Source organism: Pongo abelii, chromosome 19 (genome assembly GCF_028885655.2).
Source record: "Pongo abelii isolate AG06213 chromosome 19, NHGRI_mPonAbe1-v2.0_pri, whole genome shotgun sequence".
Taxonomy (NCBI): Eukaryota; Metazoa; Chordata; class Mammalia; order Primates; family Hominidae; genus Pongo; species Pongo abelii.
In genome coordinates, this window is record NC_072004.2 from 52,022,776 (window position 1) to 52,038,948 (window position 16,173).

The 16,173-nt window shown below is 44.3% G+C and overlaps 1 protein-coding gene across 12 annotated transcripts in view; it reads left to right on the plus strand.

Annotated features, from left to right (window-relative positions):
* ACACA (acetyl-CoA carboxylase alpha) overlaps positions 1-16,173 on the plus strand; it is a 335,341-nt gene that overhangs the window by 81,366 nt on the left and 237,802 nt on the right. For 11 of the 12 annotated variants that reach the window (XM_024234623.3, XM_054536750.2, XM_054536755.2 and 8 more), the window contains one exon: positions 4,847-5,099. In XM_024234623.3, coding sequence (XP_024090391.1) covers positions 4,847-5,099 — 253 coding nt within the window. Of the gene's footprint in view, positions 1-2,071; positions 2,093-4,846; positions 5,100-16,173 lie in introns of those variants that run through there. The other variant, XM_054536754.2, reaches the window with a different exon arrangement.

Here is a 16,173-nt window from a genome sequence, read left to right on the forward strand (position 1 = left end):
CAGGTATAGGGGTTGAAATGTATGGCCTAAAGTGCAGGGGGAGGCACATCCAACAGTTAGTAGGGTTTTGGGCCGGGACCTCATGGAGCCCAGGGAGGGTGGTATTAAATAGGCTTACCAGGACAGTATGGGTACGGAGGGTTTCATGTAGTTTTGAGAGATCTAGTCCTTTGTAGGGGCTAGGGGTGCTATGTACCCAGGTCAGTTGGGAGATTACTTCCTTTATGTGTTTTTCTCTTGCCTGATCTTGAACTCCACCCCCATCAGACATACCGGTATGAGTGAAGTAAGTCCAACAGACAGTGGCTCCAAGTCCTCCAGGACAACTGGGATTAATCATTTTTCCTGTCCAATAATGAGTATTTGCATGCATGCAAAGAGTGGCAGAGTTATAGCAGTTGTGGGGCATATGGGTGTGGGCAGTGAAGGTAGGGGTTCCCTTAGATAAACTCCTATACGATAGGGCATCAGTATTTCCAGGACGCTGCATTCTCCATAGAAACTCTTGCTAAGGGGAGCTACTGGTCGTACAGTGGCATGGACGGGGTGCAGTGAGAGTGAAAGGGGGTAAGAGAACAGTAAAGAGAAAAATATGATAAGGGAGGGCCATGGGGATTTACGATTTTAGTTACTGTCCTCCCGGTTGTCATTTGAAGAGCAGGCGCAGATCCTCTAGAGGTTCACAGGAATAGCTAGCGTTGTCTCGTGGATTTTCGGGTTCCTTTGGCAGTATCCAGGGTTTGACTAGAGTGTGATGTATCCAAGACTCCACTCCAGCCACTTTAACCGCAGTTAGGGTAGATAAAATGACTGGGTAGTTTCCTTCCCAGGATGTTTCTAGGGATGGGGAATTAGAGGGAAGGGACTTGACTAATACCATGTCACCAGGGTGGAATAGTTTCTTTCCCTCTTCTCGGGGACAGGCTCCCTGTAATGTTTTAAGAACCTGTTGATATTTGGCTAAGGAGGTGATGTCTGCAACTAAGTTGGCTGTCTCTCAGTCAAGCACAAGGTCATTGGTTAGGAAGGGCCGTCCATACAGCATTTCGTATGGACTAAGTCCTGCTTTTTGGGGAGAGTTTCGGATTCTTAGTAAGGCTATAGGCAACAGAGCAGGCCATGCGAGGTGGGTTTCCTGGGTTAGCTTTTTTAGATGTCATTTGAGTGTTTCGTTCATTTTCTCGACCTTTCCTGAGGACTGTGGCCTCCAGGCGCAGTGTGAGTGATATTGTATACCTAACGCCTAGGATACTCCCTGGGTTACTGTAGCCTTGAAAGCAGGGTCATTGTCACTCTGTAAGCCTTGGGGAAGTCCGAATCTGGGAATTATTTCATGAACTAGTACCTTTATTACCTCTTGGGCCTTTTCTGTCCTACAGGGGAAGTCCTCTGCCCAACCAGTGAAAGTATCTACCCAAACTAGTAGATACTGAAATCCCTGAGATTTGGGCATGTGGGTAAAATCTAGTTGCCAGTCTTCTCTTGGGTAATGGCCTGTCCTTTGTTCTCCTGAAGGAGCTTAGCGATAAGGCAGGGATTATTTCTTTGGCACACTTCACAGGCCCTGACTATCTGCTTGATAGTTTTGAAAAGGCCTGGTCCAGTAAATAATGATTTGGCCATCTGATGGGTGCTATCAATGCCTAAGTGAAAGGTTTGATGAAGGGTTTTAAGTAATTTCCATTGGTTAGCTGCAGGCAAAAGTATTTTTCCTTCTTTGGTGGCTAGCCATCCTGAGGGGAGGAAACTGTGTCCTCGTGAGTTTCCCCCTTCTATTTCTTCTTCTGAGTACTGGGGCTTGGTTTCCCGGAGGAGATTACCCCATACTAGGGGTCCTTCTATAAGCATTTCTAATGGAGGGTCCTGCCTTGCGGCTCTTTTGGCTTCAATATCTGCCTGGCGGTTCGCTTCTATTTCCCTTTCCTTTCCTTTCCTTTCCTTTCTGATGACACCAGCAGTGTAAGACTGTCACCTCTTTAGGTTTCTGTACAGCCAAGAATAATATGCTAATGGCTTCCTGATGTTTGATAGGTGTTCCTTGGAAGTTAGGAATTCCCTTTCTCCATATTGCTGCATGGGCATGGAGGACTAGGTAAGCATACTTGGAGTCTGTATATATATTTACCCTTTTTCCTTCTCCTAATTCTAGTGCCTGAGTGAGGTCTATGAGTTCTGCCAGCTGAGCACTAGCTCCTGGAGTGAGGGGATTACTTTCAAGTATTCCATTATCACTGACCACTGCATACCCCGCTTTTCAAAGTCCTTTTTCTACAAAGGAACTTCCATCAGTATACAAGTTGAGGTCGGGATCAGTCAAGGGAACCTCTAAAAGGTCCACAGTTGGGAATTATTAATCTTTTTTTTTTTTTTTTTTTTCTAGACAGAGTCTTGCTCTGTCACCCAGGCTGGAGTGCAGAGGCATGATCTCAGCTCACTGCAACCTCCGCCTCCCAGGTTCAAGCGATTCTTCTGCCTCAGCCTCCCGAGTAGCTGGGATTATACACATGTTACCACACCCAGCTAATTTTTGTATTTTTAGTAGAGACGGGGTTTCACCATATTGGCCAGGTTGGTCTTGAACTGCTGACCTCAGGTGATCCACCCGCCTCGGCCTACCAAAGTGCTGGTATTTACAGGCATGAGCCACCGCGTCCGGCCAATCTTTTTTTTTTTTTTTTTCATACAGATGGGATCTCATTTTGATGCTCACGCTAGTCTTGAACTCCTGGACTCAAACAATCCTCCTGCCTCTGCCTCCCAAGTTGTTGGGATTATAGGCGTGAGCCACTGCACCCAGGCTTATTTTCTGAATTAAAATAATTGATCTGGGTACAAGCTATTTAATACTGAGTTGATCTGGAGTTTTGAAATTTTAAAATAGGATTTTTGAGATGACAGAATAAATATTGTTTCATTTAGTTGGGGTTTTTATTGTTGTGGGCTCTTATTTTGGTTTTTAAAAAATATTTTTAAATTTTTATGGGCAGCACTTCATTCCATAAAAGAGAATGAATGTTGCTGTTTTGGTCTTTTATTAATTAGTTTCTTTTTCTTTCTTTTTTTTTTTTATTATTATACTTTAAGTTCTGGGATACATGTGCAGAACATGCAGGTTTGTTACGTAGGTAAACACGTGCCATGATGGTTTGCTGTTAATTAGTTTCTTAGTTAGCTATTGGCTGTATCTAATCCTAACTAGTAAGGCCCTACATTTAGAAAAATTATACTTACTTGAGATGATTATAGATTTTAAATTTGGTGATAGATTCATTTTCTCCTTATATCAATGTCAGCACATTAGAGCCAAAAGTAGTCATTTTGGGGTGAAATTTTAAAATGCATAATTTAAGAAAAAACTCATGAGGACAAGTAAAGTTTTTTTGTTTAATTAAAAATTACCTATCTGGAGTTTGTTTTAAAAGTATACACATATGTAAAATTCATAGGCCAGGCACAGTGGCTTACGCCTGTAATCCCAGCAGTTTGGGAGCCTAAGGTGAGAGGATTGCTTGAGCCCAGGAGTTCAAGACCAGCCTAGGCAACATAGGGAGTTCCCATTTCTACAAAATATTTAAAAATTAGACCGGGCACAGTGGCTCACACCCATAATCCTGCACTTTGAGAGGCTGAGGTGGGTGGATCACGAGATCAGGAGTTCAAGACCAGCCTAGCCAAGATAGTGAAACCCCATCTCTACTAAAAATACAAAAATCAGCCGGGCATGGTGGTGGGTACCTGTAATCCTAGCTACTTGGGAGGCTGAGGCAGAGAATTGCTTGAACCCGGGAGGCGGAGGTTGCAGTGAGCTGAGATCGTGCCATTGCACTCCAGCCTGGGCGACAGAGCGAGACTCCGTCTCAAAAAAGAAAAAAAAAAAAAAGGTTGGGTGCGGTGGCTCACACCTGGAATCCCAGCGCTTTGGGAGGCCGAGGCGGAAGGTCAGGAGATCGAGACCATCCTGGCTAACACGGTGAAACCCCATCTCTACTAAAAATACAAAAAATTAGCCGGGTATTGTGGCGGGTGCCTGTAGTTCCAGCTACTCGGGAGGCTGAGGCAGGAGAATGGCATGAACCCGGGAGGCAGAGCTTGCAGTGAGTGGAGATCGCGCCACTGCACTCCAGCCTGGGCGACAGAGCGAGACTCCATCTCTAAATAAATAAATAAATAAATAAATAAAAAATAAAAATAGAATTAGCCGGGCATGGTGGCATGTGCCTGTAGTCCCAGCTACTGGGGAGGCTAAGGTAGGAGGATCACTTGAGCCCAAAGAGTTTGAGGCTGCAGTGAACCATGATTGTAGTACTGCATGCTGTGTGGGTGACAGAGTGAGACCCTGTCTCAAATAAATAAATAATAAAATAAAAGTTATAGCCTCTCAATATATAGTGTTTGAAGCCAGATGAGCATTATGTAGTTTAAATATCATTTCAAACAACCATTACTCTATCCAAAACCTTACCATGTATTCCCCCATTACTAACAACCAAAATAGCAATATCACAACAAGCAGCTTTTGCCTACTGCAAATGTTTCCCCATTGATCATAATTATTTCCTGGACACCACCAAATGATAATGAGATTAGGAATGGCTTATAGGTTTTTGAGAAAAATTTCTTTGAGGAAAAGGGAACTGGTTTTAATTTATGCGCATAGTTATCATGATCTCAATTTTCCTCCCTTGTAGAAATTAAAGGCCCTGAAATAGAATAGCCAAGGAAGTTAGTTCTCAAATTGCCTTGCTTCCAAGTCTCAGCTATGGTTTATTAGATATAACCTCTGGCTGACCTCAGATATAGATTATTATTCATAACCTGCCTTTCTCACTTTTCATTTTCTCCGTAGCTCTAAGAGCTCATTTTGGAGGAATAATGGATGAACCATCTGCCTTGGCCAAACCTCTGGAGCTGAACCAGCACTCTCGATTCATAATAGGTTCTGTGTCTGAAGATAACTCAGAGGATGAGATCAGCAACCTGGTGAAGCTGGACCTACTGGAGGAGAAGGAGGGCTCTTTGTCACCTGCTTCTGTTGGCTCAGATACACTCTCTGATTTGGGGATCTCTAGCCTACAGGATGGCTTGGCCTTGCACATAAGGTAAGAGAGAGTTTAATGGTCTACTTATTTAATCTGTCTTGTTAGTTTTGCTGATTATGTTCTGAAAAGAGCAAGAATGATTTCAGCCAAGACTGCTTTGCCTTTTCCTATGTCACTGGACTCAAAGCTTTGTTGAGGAAGTCAGAAATGATGTATTTTTCAGAAATCATGTATGTTCCCATCAAATTTTTCATGTCCTACTAGGTCTTTTTTTTTTTCTTTTTTTTGAGATGGAGTCTTGCTCTGTTGCCCAAGCTGGAGTGCAGTGGTGGGGTCTCAGCTCACTGCAACCTCCGCCTCCTGGGTTCAAGCAATTCTTCTGCCTCAGCCTCCCAAGTAGCTGGGATTACAGGCGCCTGCCACCATGCCCAGCTAATTTTTTGTATTTTTAGTAGAGATGGAGTTTCACCATGTTGGCCAGGCTGGTCTTGAACTCCTGACCTCGTGATCCGCCCGCCTCAGCTTCCCAAAATGCTGGGATTAGAGGTGTGAGCCACCCCGCCCAGCCAATTTTTTTTTTTTTTTTTTTTTTTTGAGATAAGAGTCTTGCTCTGTCGCCCAAATGGGAGTGCAGTGGTACAATCTCAGCTCACTGAAACCTCTGCCTTCCAGGTTCAAGAGATTCTCCTGCCTCAGCCTCCTGAATAGCTGGGACTACAAGTGCGTGCCCTCGCGCCTAGCTGATTTTTGTTGTTTTTGATAGACACCGGGTTTCGTCATGTTGGCCAGGCTGGTCTTGAATTCCTGGCCTCAAGTGATCCGCCTGCCTCAGTCTCTCAAAGTGCTAGGATTAAAGATATGAACCACTACACCTGGCCACTTCTACCTGCTAGGTCTTTCAGTAAGACCTAGTGAGTAAGAGTTAGGTTGAGGAATTTCAGTTCTTGTACTACTTTGACTAACATTGTTTTAACTGTCTTGATGATTGATAGGAATTCTCCAGGGGTTGTCAACTTCGTAGTAAGTTTTTTTGAACTAATTCATCAGATTGTCAGGAAGTTATATTCTGTTTCTAGCAGGGCCAGTCCCCAGTAAAGGGCTGTTAATAGAGCTCTCCTTTTTCTCTAGAAACACAATTCTCCCTAACTGAGAATGTCAGTACATAGTAACACTAGATTGTTTTTATTTATCGATGTTTGATTATATAACTAGAGTGTGAGATACTAACCTTTGGTCATTTACTTTTCAGTTCTTGGATTAAAAGGTCTGGATCAGTGGTTCTTGGTTCTCACTGTTCATCAGAATCACCTCGGGGAGCCTTGGGAGATAAGCCCCATCCCCAGAGATTTCGATTCATTTGATACTGGCTTGGTGTGGAACTGGGGCTTTTTTTTAAGGTATCCAGGTGATTGTTGTGTACAGCCAGCATTCAGATTATAGGTGTACCCTAGATAAACATAAGTTAGGGTGGCTGTTGCTGCTGTTATTATCTTGGCACCTTTATTATTAATGGGTCATAAAATAATTCAGCTCTACTTTATACACTAAATATACCGACTCTATAATAAAATCCTGTATGAGATCTGGCTGGATGTGATCTGTCTTACTGTTATCCCTGGGGCTTGGGATCAGGGCTTCTGAGAGACTAAGCAGTGTTTGTTAGTGGTCACCCTCATTTAGCTATGTAGAGGTCAAAAGAAAAGTGTAAAGCAAGTTAATTATGTTTTACTTCACAGGTTCCTAGAATTGTAATAAACCAGAGAGATAATTTAGCCTAACACTTTTTATTTTATTTTATTTTTAAAAATTAATTTAAAACATTATTTAAATAGAGACAGAGGTCTTGCTATGTTGCCCAGGCTGGTCTTGAACTCCTGGCCTCAAGCGATCCTCCTATCATGGCCTGCCAAAGTGCTGGGATTACAGGCATGAGCCACCACACCTGGCCACAAAATACTTTTTAATAGTTGGGAAAACTAAGGCCCAATGAGGAGAAATAACTTGCCTAAGTTTGAATAGCCAGAGAACTTAGATTCAAACTCATATCCCGATTTTATTTCACTAACTTTTCTACTCTACTTCCCCGTCCATACAGGTGTCTTAATTATATAACTAGTTCAGACAAAGTTGGTTTTATGGAGTTAGTGAACAAAGCATTATCTCTGGGTTAAAAAGAGGAATAGAGAGCAGTATTTTAGTGGCAGGGAAAAGGGATTAGGTCTTTATGTAAACGTTTTTTATTTTATAGTTCACTTAATGATTGGCTGTAAGGTTAATACTAGTGGTGGCATTCTTCTCTCTTGAGGTCATTTGGAAGTGTGTGTAGGGGGTTGTGACTGGCGGGACTACTTGCATTTAGCAGACAAAGGACAAAATTCTTCTCTCTTGAGGTCATTTGGAAGTGTGTGTTGGGGGGTTGTGACTGGCGGGACTACTTGCAAAGGACAAAGGACAAAGGACCAATGATACTAAACCTTCTGTGGTATAGTAGATAATCGTACACAACCAAGAAATCCCCTACTCAAAATGTCGTAGTGCCCCTGTTGAGAAAGACTGGTTTAACTCTAAATCCATAAAACCACACAGCACCTTGAGAAATCTGTCCAGTTTGAGTCTATGTGAAACATAATATCCATTTGCTGGATTAGGAAACTGAGTTTGGCTATGGTGAGATAAACGCGTTATAAGAAACTCAGCTAGTGATATCACTAGGCAGTTTGTAGTTGCCGAGTCACTCCCAAAGTTGATGGTTCTTATGCAAAGTCTATGTGGTCAGTGGCATGAGTGTCTGGAATTTCTTTGCATGCCTTACTGTTGTAAAAATCATGTCCGTAGCTCATGGAGGAGCCATGGATTGAAGTGTGATCAGCAGCATGGAAAGGAGACAATGCCAGTTCCAACTCACTCCTCAGCTAGCTAATGTTCTAAAATAGAAAAAACGTTTTCTGTTTATCCATTCCTTAAGTCACTGATATGGTGACCTTTGGGGTAATTTTAATTGAGTCAAATTCATTTGATAGGGGAAAGACCTCTGTTATGACATCTGCCACTAATTAGGTGTGTGACCATGGACAGTAAGTATTATCTCCTTGGAGTCACCTATAAAAATGAAGATATTGATTCAGATACTCCTTTTCACTTCTGGAACTCAAAGTTAAATAGAGACTAAGTTGAGTTTAGGATCAGCTCTTAGAATGAATAGCCTAATCCTTCATGGGTGACACAGATTAAGGGGGCAGGTACATTCCTAGGAGATGTTAACTGGAGGTCATCTGAAACCAAATGAAGTAATTGCCATAATGTAAGATGGGGCTGAGTCTCTCTCTCAAGTTTAGGTGCTGAGAAGTCTAGTGGTATGATGGATGAGCCCAAATAGAAAATAGACTTTTCCTGTGATGGAGACGATTTGCCTCATGTATTTTCTAGAGTCCAATGAAAGACTGGGTGAATCACTTTCTTTTTTCTTTCTTTCTTTTTTTTTTTTTTTTAGAGGGAGATGCGCTCTGTTGCCCAGGCTAGAGTGCAGTGGCACCATCTCGGCTCACTGCAACCTTCACTTCCCAGGTTCAAGCGATTCTCCTGCCTCAGCCTCCCAAGTAGCTGAGATTACAGGCACCCGCTACCATGCCCGGCTGTTTTGTATTTTTAGTAGAGACAGGGTTTCACCATGTTGGCCAGACTGGTCTCGAACTCCTGACCTCAGGTGATCTGCCCACCTCAGCCTCCCAAAGTGCTGGGATTACAGGCATGAGCCACCACGCCCAGCCTTTTTTTTTTTTCTTTTGAGATGGAGTTTCGCTCTTGTTACCCAGGCTGGAGTGTACTGGTGCAATCTCCACTCACCGCAACCTCTGCCTCCCAGGTTCAAGAGATTCTCCTGCCTCAGCCTTCTGAGTAGCTGGGATTACAGGCATATGCCACCACGTCAGGCTGATTTTGTGTTTTTAGTAGAGACAGGGTTTCTCCATGTTAGGCTAGACTCGAACTCCCGACCTCAGGTGATCCACCTGCCTTGGCCTCCCAAAGTGCTGAGATTACAGGCATGAGCCTGTAATCTGTGCCTGTCAGCCTATGCCTGACCCTGGCCGTTTTGTTTTTTTTTGTTTTTTTTTGTTTTTTTTGAGATGGTCTTGCTCTTTTGCCCAGGCTTCATTACAGTGGTGCAATCTCAGCCCACTTTAACCTCCACCTCCCAGGTTCAAGATATTCTCGTGCCTCAGCCTCCTGAGCAGCTAGTACTAGAGGTGTGTGCCACCACGCCTGGCTAATTTTTTTGTATTTTAGTAGAGATGGGGTTTCACCATATTGGCCAGGCTGGTCTTCAACTCCTGATCTCAGGCAATCCGCCTGCCTCAGCCTTCCAAAGTGCTGGGATTACAGGTGTGAGCCACCATGCCCAGCTGGATGAATCACTTTCTAAGCTTAATGACCCAAACATTTGAAAATAAGACCCTGGCTGGGCGTGGTGGCTCACGCCTGTAATCCCAGCACTTTAGCAAGCCAAGGTGGGTGGATCACCTGAAGTCAGCAGTTCAAGACCAGCCTGACCAACATGGAGAAACCCCATCTCTACTAAAAATACAAAATTAGCCGAGCATGATGGCACATGCCTGTAGTTCCAGCCAGTCGAGAGGCTGAGGCAGGAGAAGTGCTTGAATCCAGGGTGCAGAGGTTGCAGTGAGCCGAGATCATGCCATTGCACTCCAGCCTGGGCAACAGAGCAAAAAAAAAAAAGAAAGAAAGAAAAGAAAATAAGACCCTAAGTAAAAAGTAGTTATAGCTTGGTGGGAATATACAGACCTCGTTGTAGACAACTGATTTGGCTTTTTATTTTTAGATAAGATCAGCTAGAGGTTGATATATCAGCCAGGTTGATATATTTCTGGAACTCACTAGTATTCAATTGAACATTTAAGAAGAAAGGCTGAATGTGGACTTTTTTTTTTTTTTTGAGACTGAGTTTTACTCTTGTTGTACAGGCTGGAGTGCAATGGCATGATCTTGGCTCACTGCAACCTCTGCTTCCTGGTTTCAAGCAATTCTCCTCCATCAGCCTCCCAAGTAGCTGCGATTACAGGTGCTCTCCACCATGCCCCACTAATTTTTTTCTTTTTTTTTTGAGAGGGAGTCTCGCTCTGTCCCCAGGCTAGAGTGTAGTGGCGCCATCTTGGCTCACTGCAACCTCCGCCTCCTGGGTTCAAGCGATTCTCCTGCCTCAGCACCCTGAGTAGCTGGGATTAGAGGTGCGCACCACCATGCCCAGCTAATTTTTGTATTTTAGCAGAGACAGGGTTTCACCGTGTTCGTCAGGCAGGTCTCGAACTCCTGACCTTGTGATCTGCCTGCCTCGGCCTCCCAAAGTGCTGGGTTACAGGTGTGAGCCACTGTGCCCAGCCCACCATGCCTGGCTAATTTTTTGTATTTTATTTTATTTTACTTATTTATTCATTTATTTTTTTAATTTAATTTTTTTTTTTTTTTTGAGTTGGAGTTTCACTGTTGTTCCCCAGGCTGGAGTGCAATGGCGTGATCTCGGCTCACCACAACCTCCGCCTCCCGGGTTGAAGCAATTCTTCTGCCTCCGCCTCTCAAGTAGCTGGGATTACAGGCATGCACCACCATGCCTGGCTATTTTTTTTTTTTTTTTTGAGACAGAGTTTCACTCTTGTTGCCCAGGCTGGAGTGCAATGGCATGATCTCAGCTCACTGCAACCTCTGCCTCCCGGGTTCAAGTGATTCTCCTGCCTCGGCCTCCCGAGTAGCTGGGATTACAGGCATGCACCACCATGCCCGGCTAATTTTGTATTTTTTAGTAGAGACGGGGTTTCTCCATGTTGGTCAGGCTGGTCTCAAACTCTTGACCTCACGTGATCCGCCCACCTCAGCCTCCCAAAGTGCTGGGAGTATGGGTGGGCGTGAGCCACCTCACCTGGCTTATTTATTAATTTTTTTGAGACAGAGTTTCGCTCTTGTTGCCCAGGCCAGAGTGCAGTGGCGCAATCTCGGCTCACCGCAACTTCCGCCTCCCAGGTTCACGTGATTCTCCTGCCTCAGCCTCCCGAGTAGCTGGGACTACAGGCATGTGCCACCACATCTGGCTAATTTTGTATTTGTAGTAGAGACGGGGTTTCTCCATGTAGGTCAGGCTAGTCTTGAATTCCCTACCTCAGGTGATCTGCCCACCTTGGCCTCCCAAAGTGCTGGGATTATAGGTGTGAGCCACCGTGACCAGCTAATTTTTTGCATTTTTAGTAGAGACGGGGTTTCACCATGTTGGCCAGGCTGGTCTTGAACCCCTGACCTCAGGTGATCCACCCACCTTGGCCTCCCAAAGTGCTGGGATTACAGGTGCCCAGCCAGTGGACATCTTAATTTTGATAACCAGTGTACGATTTGGTGGCATATAACAGAGCCATCTAGTTGTATGGATATTGGCAGTTTCTCTGCTCCTATGGGATGTCACTTGAGGTCAGATCGTTTTGCATACTTAAAATTCACCACATGCTATCAACTGAACAGAACTGTAAACAGTTTGTCAACTAATAAGCTGAATTTCTGGTTGAAGTACAGTTGGAACAGGTTATCTCCACATTTGGGTCTTTTACCTTTTAGCATAGTGTGATTACTTTCCTCTTTTTTAAAAATCCACCTCCTTCCTCTCTAGCATAGTGTGATTTCTTTAAATCTTTTTTATCCTATGCTAAATGTACGGGTTTTTTGTTTGTTTGTTTGGTCTCACTCTGTCACCCAGGCTGAAGTGTTCAGTGGCGCAATCATAGCTCACTAACTTCCAACTCCTGGGCTCAAACAATCCTCCTGCTTCAGCTTCCTGAGTAGTGGAGATTATAGGTGTGCACCACCGTGCTGAGCTAATTTTTTAATTTTTTTAGAGATGGGGTCTTGCTATGTTGCCCTGGCTGGTCTTGAATTCCTGGCCTCAAGTGATTGTCTGGCCTTGGCCTTCCCAAGTGCTGGGATGACAGGTGTGAGCTACCTTGCCCAGTGTATACTTCATGTTATAGTGAAACAGGAGAGTTCCCTCATCTCCCTTGCAGGATGTGCCACAGGGATGTCTCTCGCTCCTTCGGTTGCCCCACTGCTCAAACCCCTAAGGAGAGGATGCAGATGGGCAGGTGCAGCAGCCATGGGAAGCACTTTTGGGCTCCAGCCCCACGGCACCATCTTGGGGTGAAGTCTGCGACTCCGAAAGCCTGAGTGAGCATGTGTTACAGTGTGCTCTTTCAGCTTTGCTGTCTGCAGACAGCTTGTGTTAACCAGCTCGATAGACCGTCTGCCTTATTGCAAGGGCAGAGGGCCAGTGTGACAGCTTTCTGTATCCTGAGCTCTTGCCCAGTGTACCAGAAAAATTGGATCACATGTGGGCTCGAAGGATGAGTGCAAGGTTTTATTGAGTGGTGGAAGTGGCTCTCAGCGACATGGATGGGGAGCTGGAAGGAGGGGCTGGAGTAGGGAGGTGGTCTTCCCCAGGAATCAGGGCTCCTGGCGGCCGGACTCTTCTCTGACCGCCCTGAGTTGAATTCCCCTCGGTGTCCAGACGTCCCTCCTCTTTCTCTGCCTTGTCGTTCTGCCATTGCAAGTCTGCTGGCCTGCTGGTGTGTGCTGGTCTGTTCCTCTGCTCCTCTTGATGTTCAGTCACTTGTGTCTGTGCCTGCTAAGGTCTCGGGTTTATATGGGCACAGGATTGGGGGTGTCGCAGGCCAGAGTAGTCTTGGAAAATGAAGCATTTGGATGCAAAAACAGGCATGCCTGTTCTCACTTAGGTCCATAGGCACAGGTCAAAGGTGGAGCCCTTGGCAGGGACTCTGCCCTTCTCTACCCAGCACTTCCCTGTCCCCTTCCCATATCAATAGTGTTTGAAACTCGATCTCAATTTTCTCTCATGTGTCTTAAAACATATGTTCAAGTCATTGAATGACCTTCATTTTATGGTCAACATAAAATGAAGCATGTTTGGTTAACAACTTTATCTGAGAACAATCTGTATTTGCTGTTATCTGTGTATACCTAAAACCAGCATAAGATGTCTGTCACTGGGGTTCAAGACAATAGTTGTTGCTTTGGAGGGATAAAGTGTATTCACTCAGGAAGGGCTCTGAAGTTGAGTTATATTTCTATTTCTTTTCTGATCTAGAAAGAAAAGTACTTTACCAATATTTTTGAAAATTGAGAATTCAGATGAGATTGCCTGTAAAGATGTTGGACTCTTCAGAATAATTTAACTAGAAAATTTTGAGCTCTTTTGTAATTAGAAATAATTTGTAAAGTTTCTCCCATGATACTAGTCATTTCGTTTTTTTTTTTTTTTTTTTTTTTTTTTGAGATGGAGTCTTGCTCTGTCGCCCAGGCTGAAGTGCAGTGGCGCGATCTCGGCTTACTGCAACCTTCGCCTCCTGGGTTCAAGTGATTCTCCTGCCTCAGCCTCCTGAGTAGCTGGGATAACAGGTGTGCACCACCATGCCTGGCTAATTTTTGTATTTTTATTTTTATTTATTTATTTATTATTTATTTATTTATTTATTTATTTTGAGACGGAGTCTCGCTCTGTCGCCCAGGCTGGAGGGCAGTGGCGCAATCTTGGCTCACTGCAAGCTCCGCCTCCCGGGTTCACGCCATTCTCCTGCCTCAGCCTCCCCAGCAACTGGGACTGCAGGCACACGCTGCCACGCCTGGCTAATTTTTGTATTTTTGGTAGAGACGGGGTTTCTCTGTGTTAGCCAGGATGGTATCGATCTCCTGACCTCATGATCAGCACACCTCAGGCTCCCAAAGTGCTGGGATTACAGGTGTTAGCCACCGCACCCGGCCAATTTTTGTATTTTTAGTAGAGACACCATGTTGGTCAGGCTGGTCTTGAACTCCTGACCTCGTGATCTGCCTGCCTTGGCCTCCAAAAGTGCTGGGATTACAGGTGTGAGCCACCATGCCCAGCCACATTTCATTTTCATTCACAATTCATATAAAGCTGTGCAGACCTTTATCCATAGGAAATAATAGTGTCAAGGTCAGATTCTGGGAGGATCTGGGATTGACTTTCAACTTCTTCCATTGGGTCAAAAGAGAAGTTTAGGGGACAATAGTGAGAGAAGGCCTATCTATTGTTCCTACATTCTATTTTTCACATTAACTTTAGGAAATATTAGTCAAGTTTTCTTAGTGGCTAGTTAGAAAAATAATGATAATAATAGGTTACATTTAATAAGTGCTTTACTGTATGCCAGATACTCTGCTGTGCTTTATGTGGAGTACCACACTGAATTGTCAAAACAATCCCATGAGGTAGGTATTGTGCTATTATTTCCCACAATTTTTTTTTTCTTTTTTTTTGAGATGGAGTCTCACTCTGTTGCCCAGGCTGGAGTGCAATGGCGTGATCTCGGCTCACTGCAACTTCCACCTCCCAGGTTCAAGCAGTCCTCTAGCCTCAGCCTCCCAAGTAGCTGGGATTACAGGTGCCCACCATAATGCCTGGCTAATTTTCATATTTTTAGTAGAGACAGGGTTTCACCATATTGCTTAGGCTGGTCTCGAACCCCTGACCTCAGGTGATCCACCCGCCTCAGCCTCCCAAAATGCTGGGATTATAGGCGGGAGCCACCGTGCCTGGCCTATTGCCCACAATTTATGAATGGGGAATTGAGACATAAATTAAATAACATGCCCAAGGTGGCCAGCTTGGGTATTGAATCTAGTCAGGGCTTGTACTATAAACTACTACACTAAACTAAAACCTTTGGTGTAACAGATATGCTTTTTTTTTTTTTTTTGAGATGAAGTCTCACTTTGTCGCCCAGGCTGGAGTGCAGTAGTGTGATCTCGGCTCACTGCAACCTCTGCCTCCCAGGTTCAAGCTATTTTCCTGCCTCAGCCTCCCGTGTAGCTGGGACAACAGGTGTGTGCCACCATGCCTGGCTAATTTTTGTTTTTTTAGTAGAGACAGGGTTTCGCCATGTTGGCCAGCTGGTCTCGAACTCCTGACCTCAGGTGATCCACCCGCCTCAGCCTCCCAAAGTGCTAGGATTACAGGCTTGAGCCACTGCGCCCAGACCTTATGTTCTGTTGAGCAGTTCTTCTCTAATTAAATGTTAGCCTTGTTAGAAAGGGATAGAAGTTAGAAAATATATATTTATATATACTTAAAAAATTTTTTTTAGAGACAGGGTTTCTCTCTGTTGTCCAGGCTGGAGTGCAGTGGTGTGATCATGGCTCACTGTACCTTCAGACTCCTGGGCTCAAGCAATCCTCTTGCTCAGTCCCTGAGTAGTTGGGACTGTAGGTATATGCCACCATTCCCAGCTAACTTTATTTATTTATTTATTTATTTTTTGAGATGGAGTCTCACTCTGTTGCCAAGGCTGGAGTGCAGTGGCATGATCTTGGCTCACTGCAACCTCTGCCTGCCAGGTTCAAGCAATTCTCTGCCTCAGCCTCCTGAGTAGCTGGGATTACAGGGGCCTGCCACCACCCCCGGCTAATTTTTTGTATTTTTAGTACAGACAGGGTTTCACCATCTTGGCCAGGCTGGTTTTGAACTCCTGACATCGTGATCCACCCACCTTGGCCTCCCAAAATGCTGGGATTACAGGCGTGAGCCACAGCGCCCAGCCTAAAATTTTTTGTAGAGTTGGGGTCTCACCACGTTGCCCAGGGTGGTCTGGAACTCTGGGCTCAAGTGATCCTCCCACTTTGGCCTGTCAAAGTGCTGGGATTACAGGTGTGAGCTACCATGCCCAGCCTAGAAAAAATATTTTTAAATCATGCTTTATTAAAGAAGCAGAATAGAAAATAAAAAACAACACAAGCAAGCAAACATAAACCCTTGTATATTTGCCACCCAAAGGTTACTCCCTACCATCTGTATCCTTTTCTATGCATATATGTATATATTCATACTTTTTTACTAAAATGAGGTCATACTGTACACACTGTTTTATAATCTGCTTTTTTTAGTCGAAAAATTTTCACTTTCTATTTCAATAAATTTTAATCTAATTTAATATACACACTCTATTCATTTCTCCAAGGAACCTGAAAATTCTGGTTCCTTCATGCAAGTATCCAATCCATGTCTACAAATTGTGTATTATGTTCTTTAAATTTCTTAATCTGTCACATT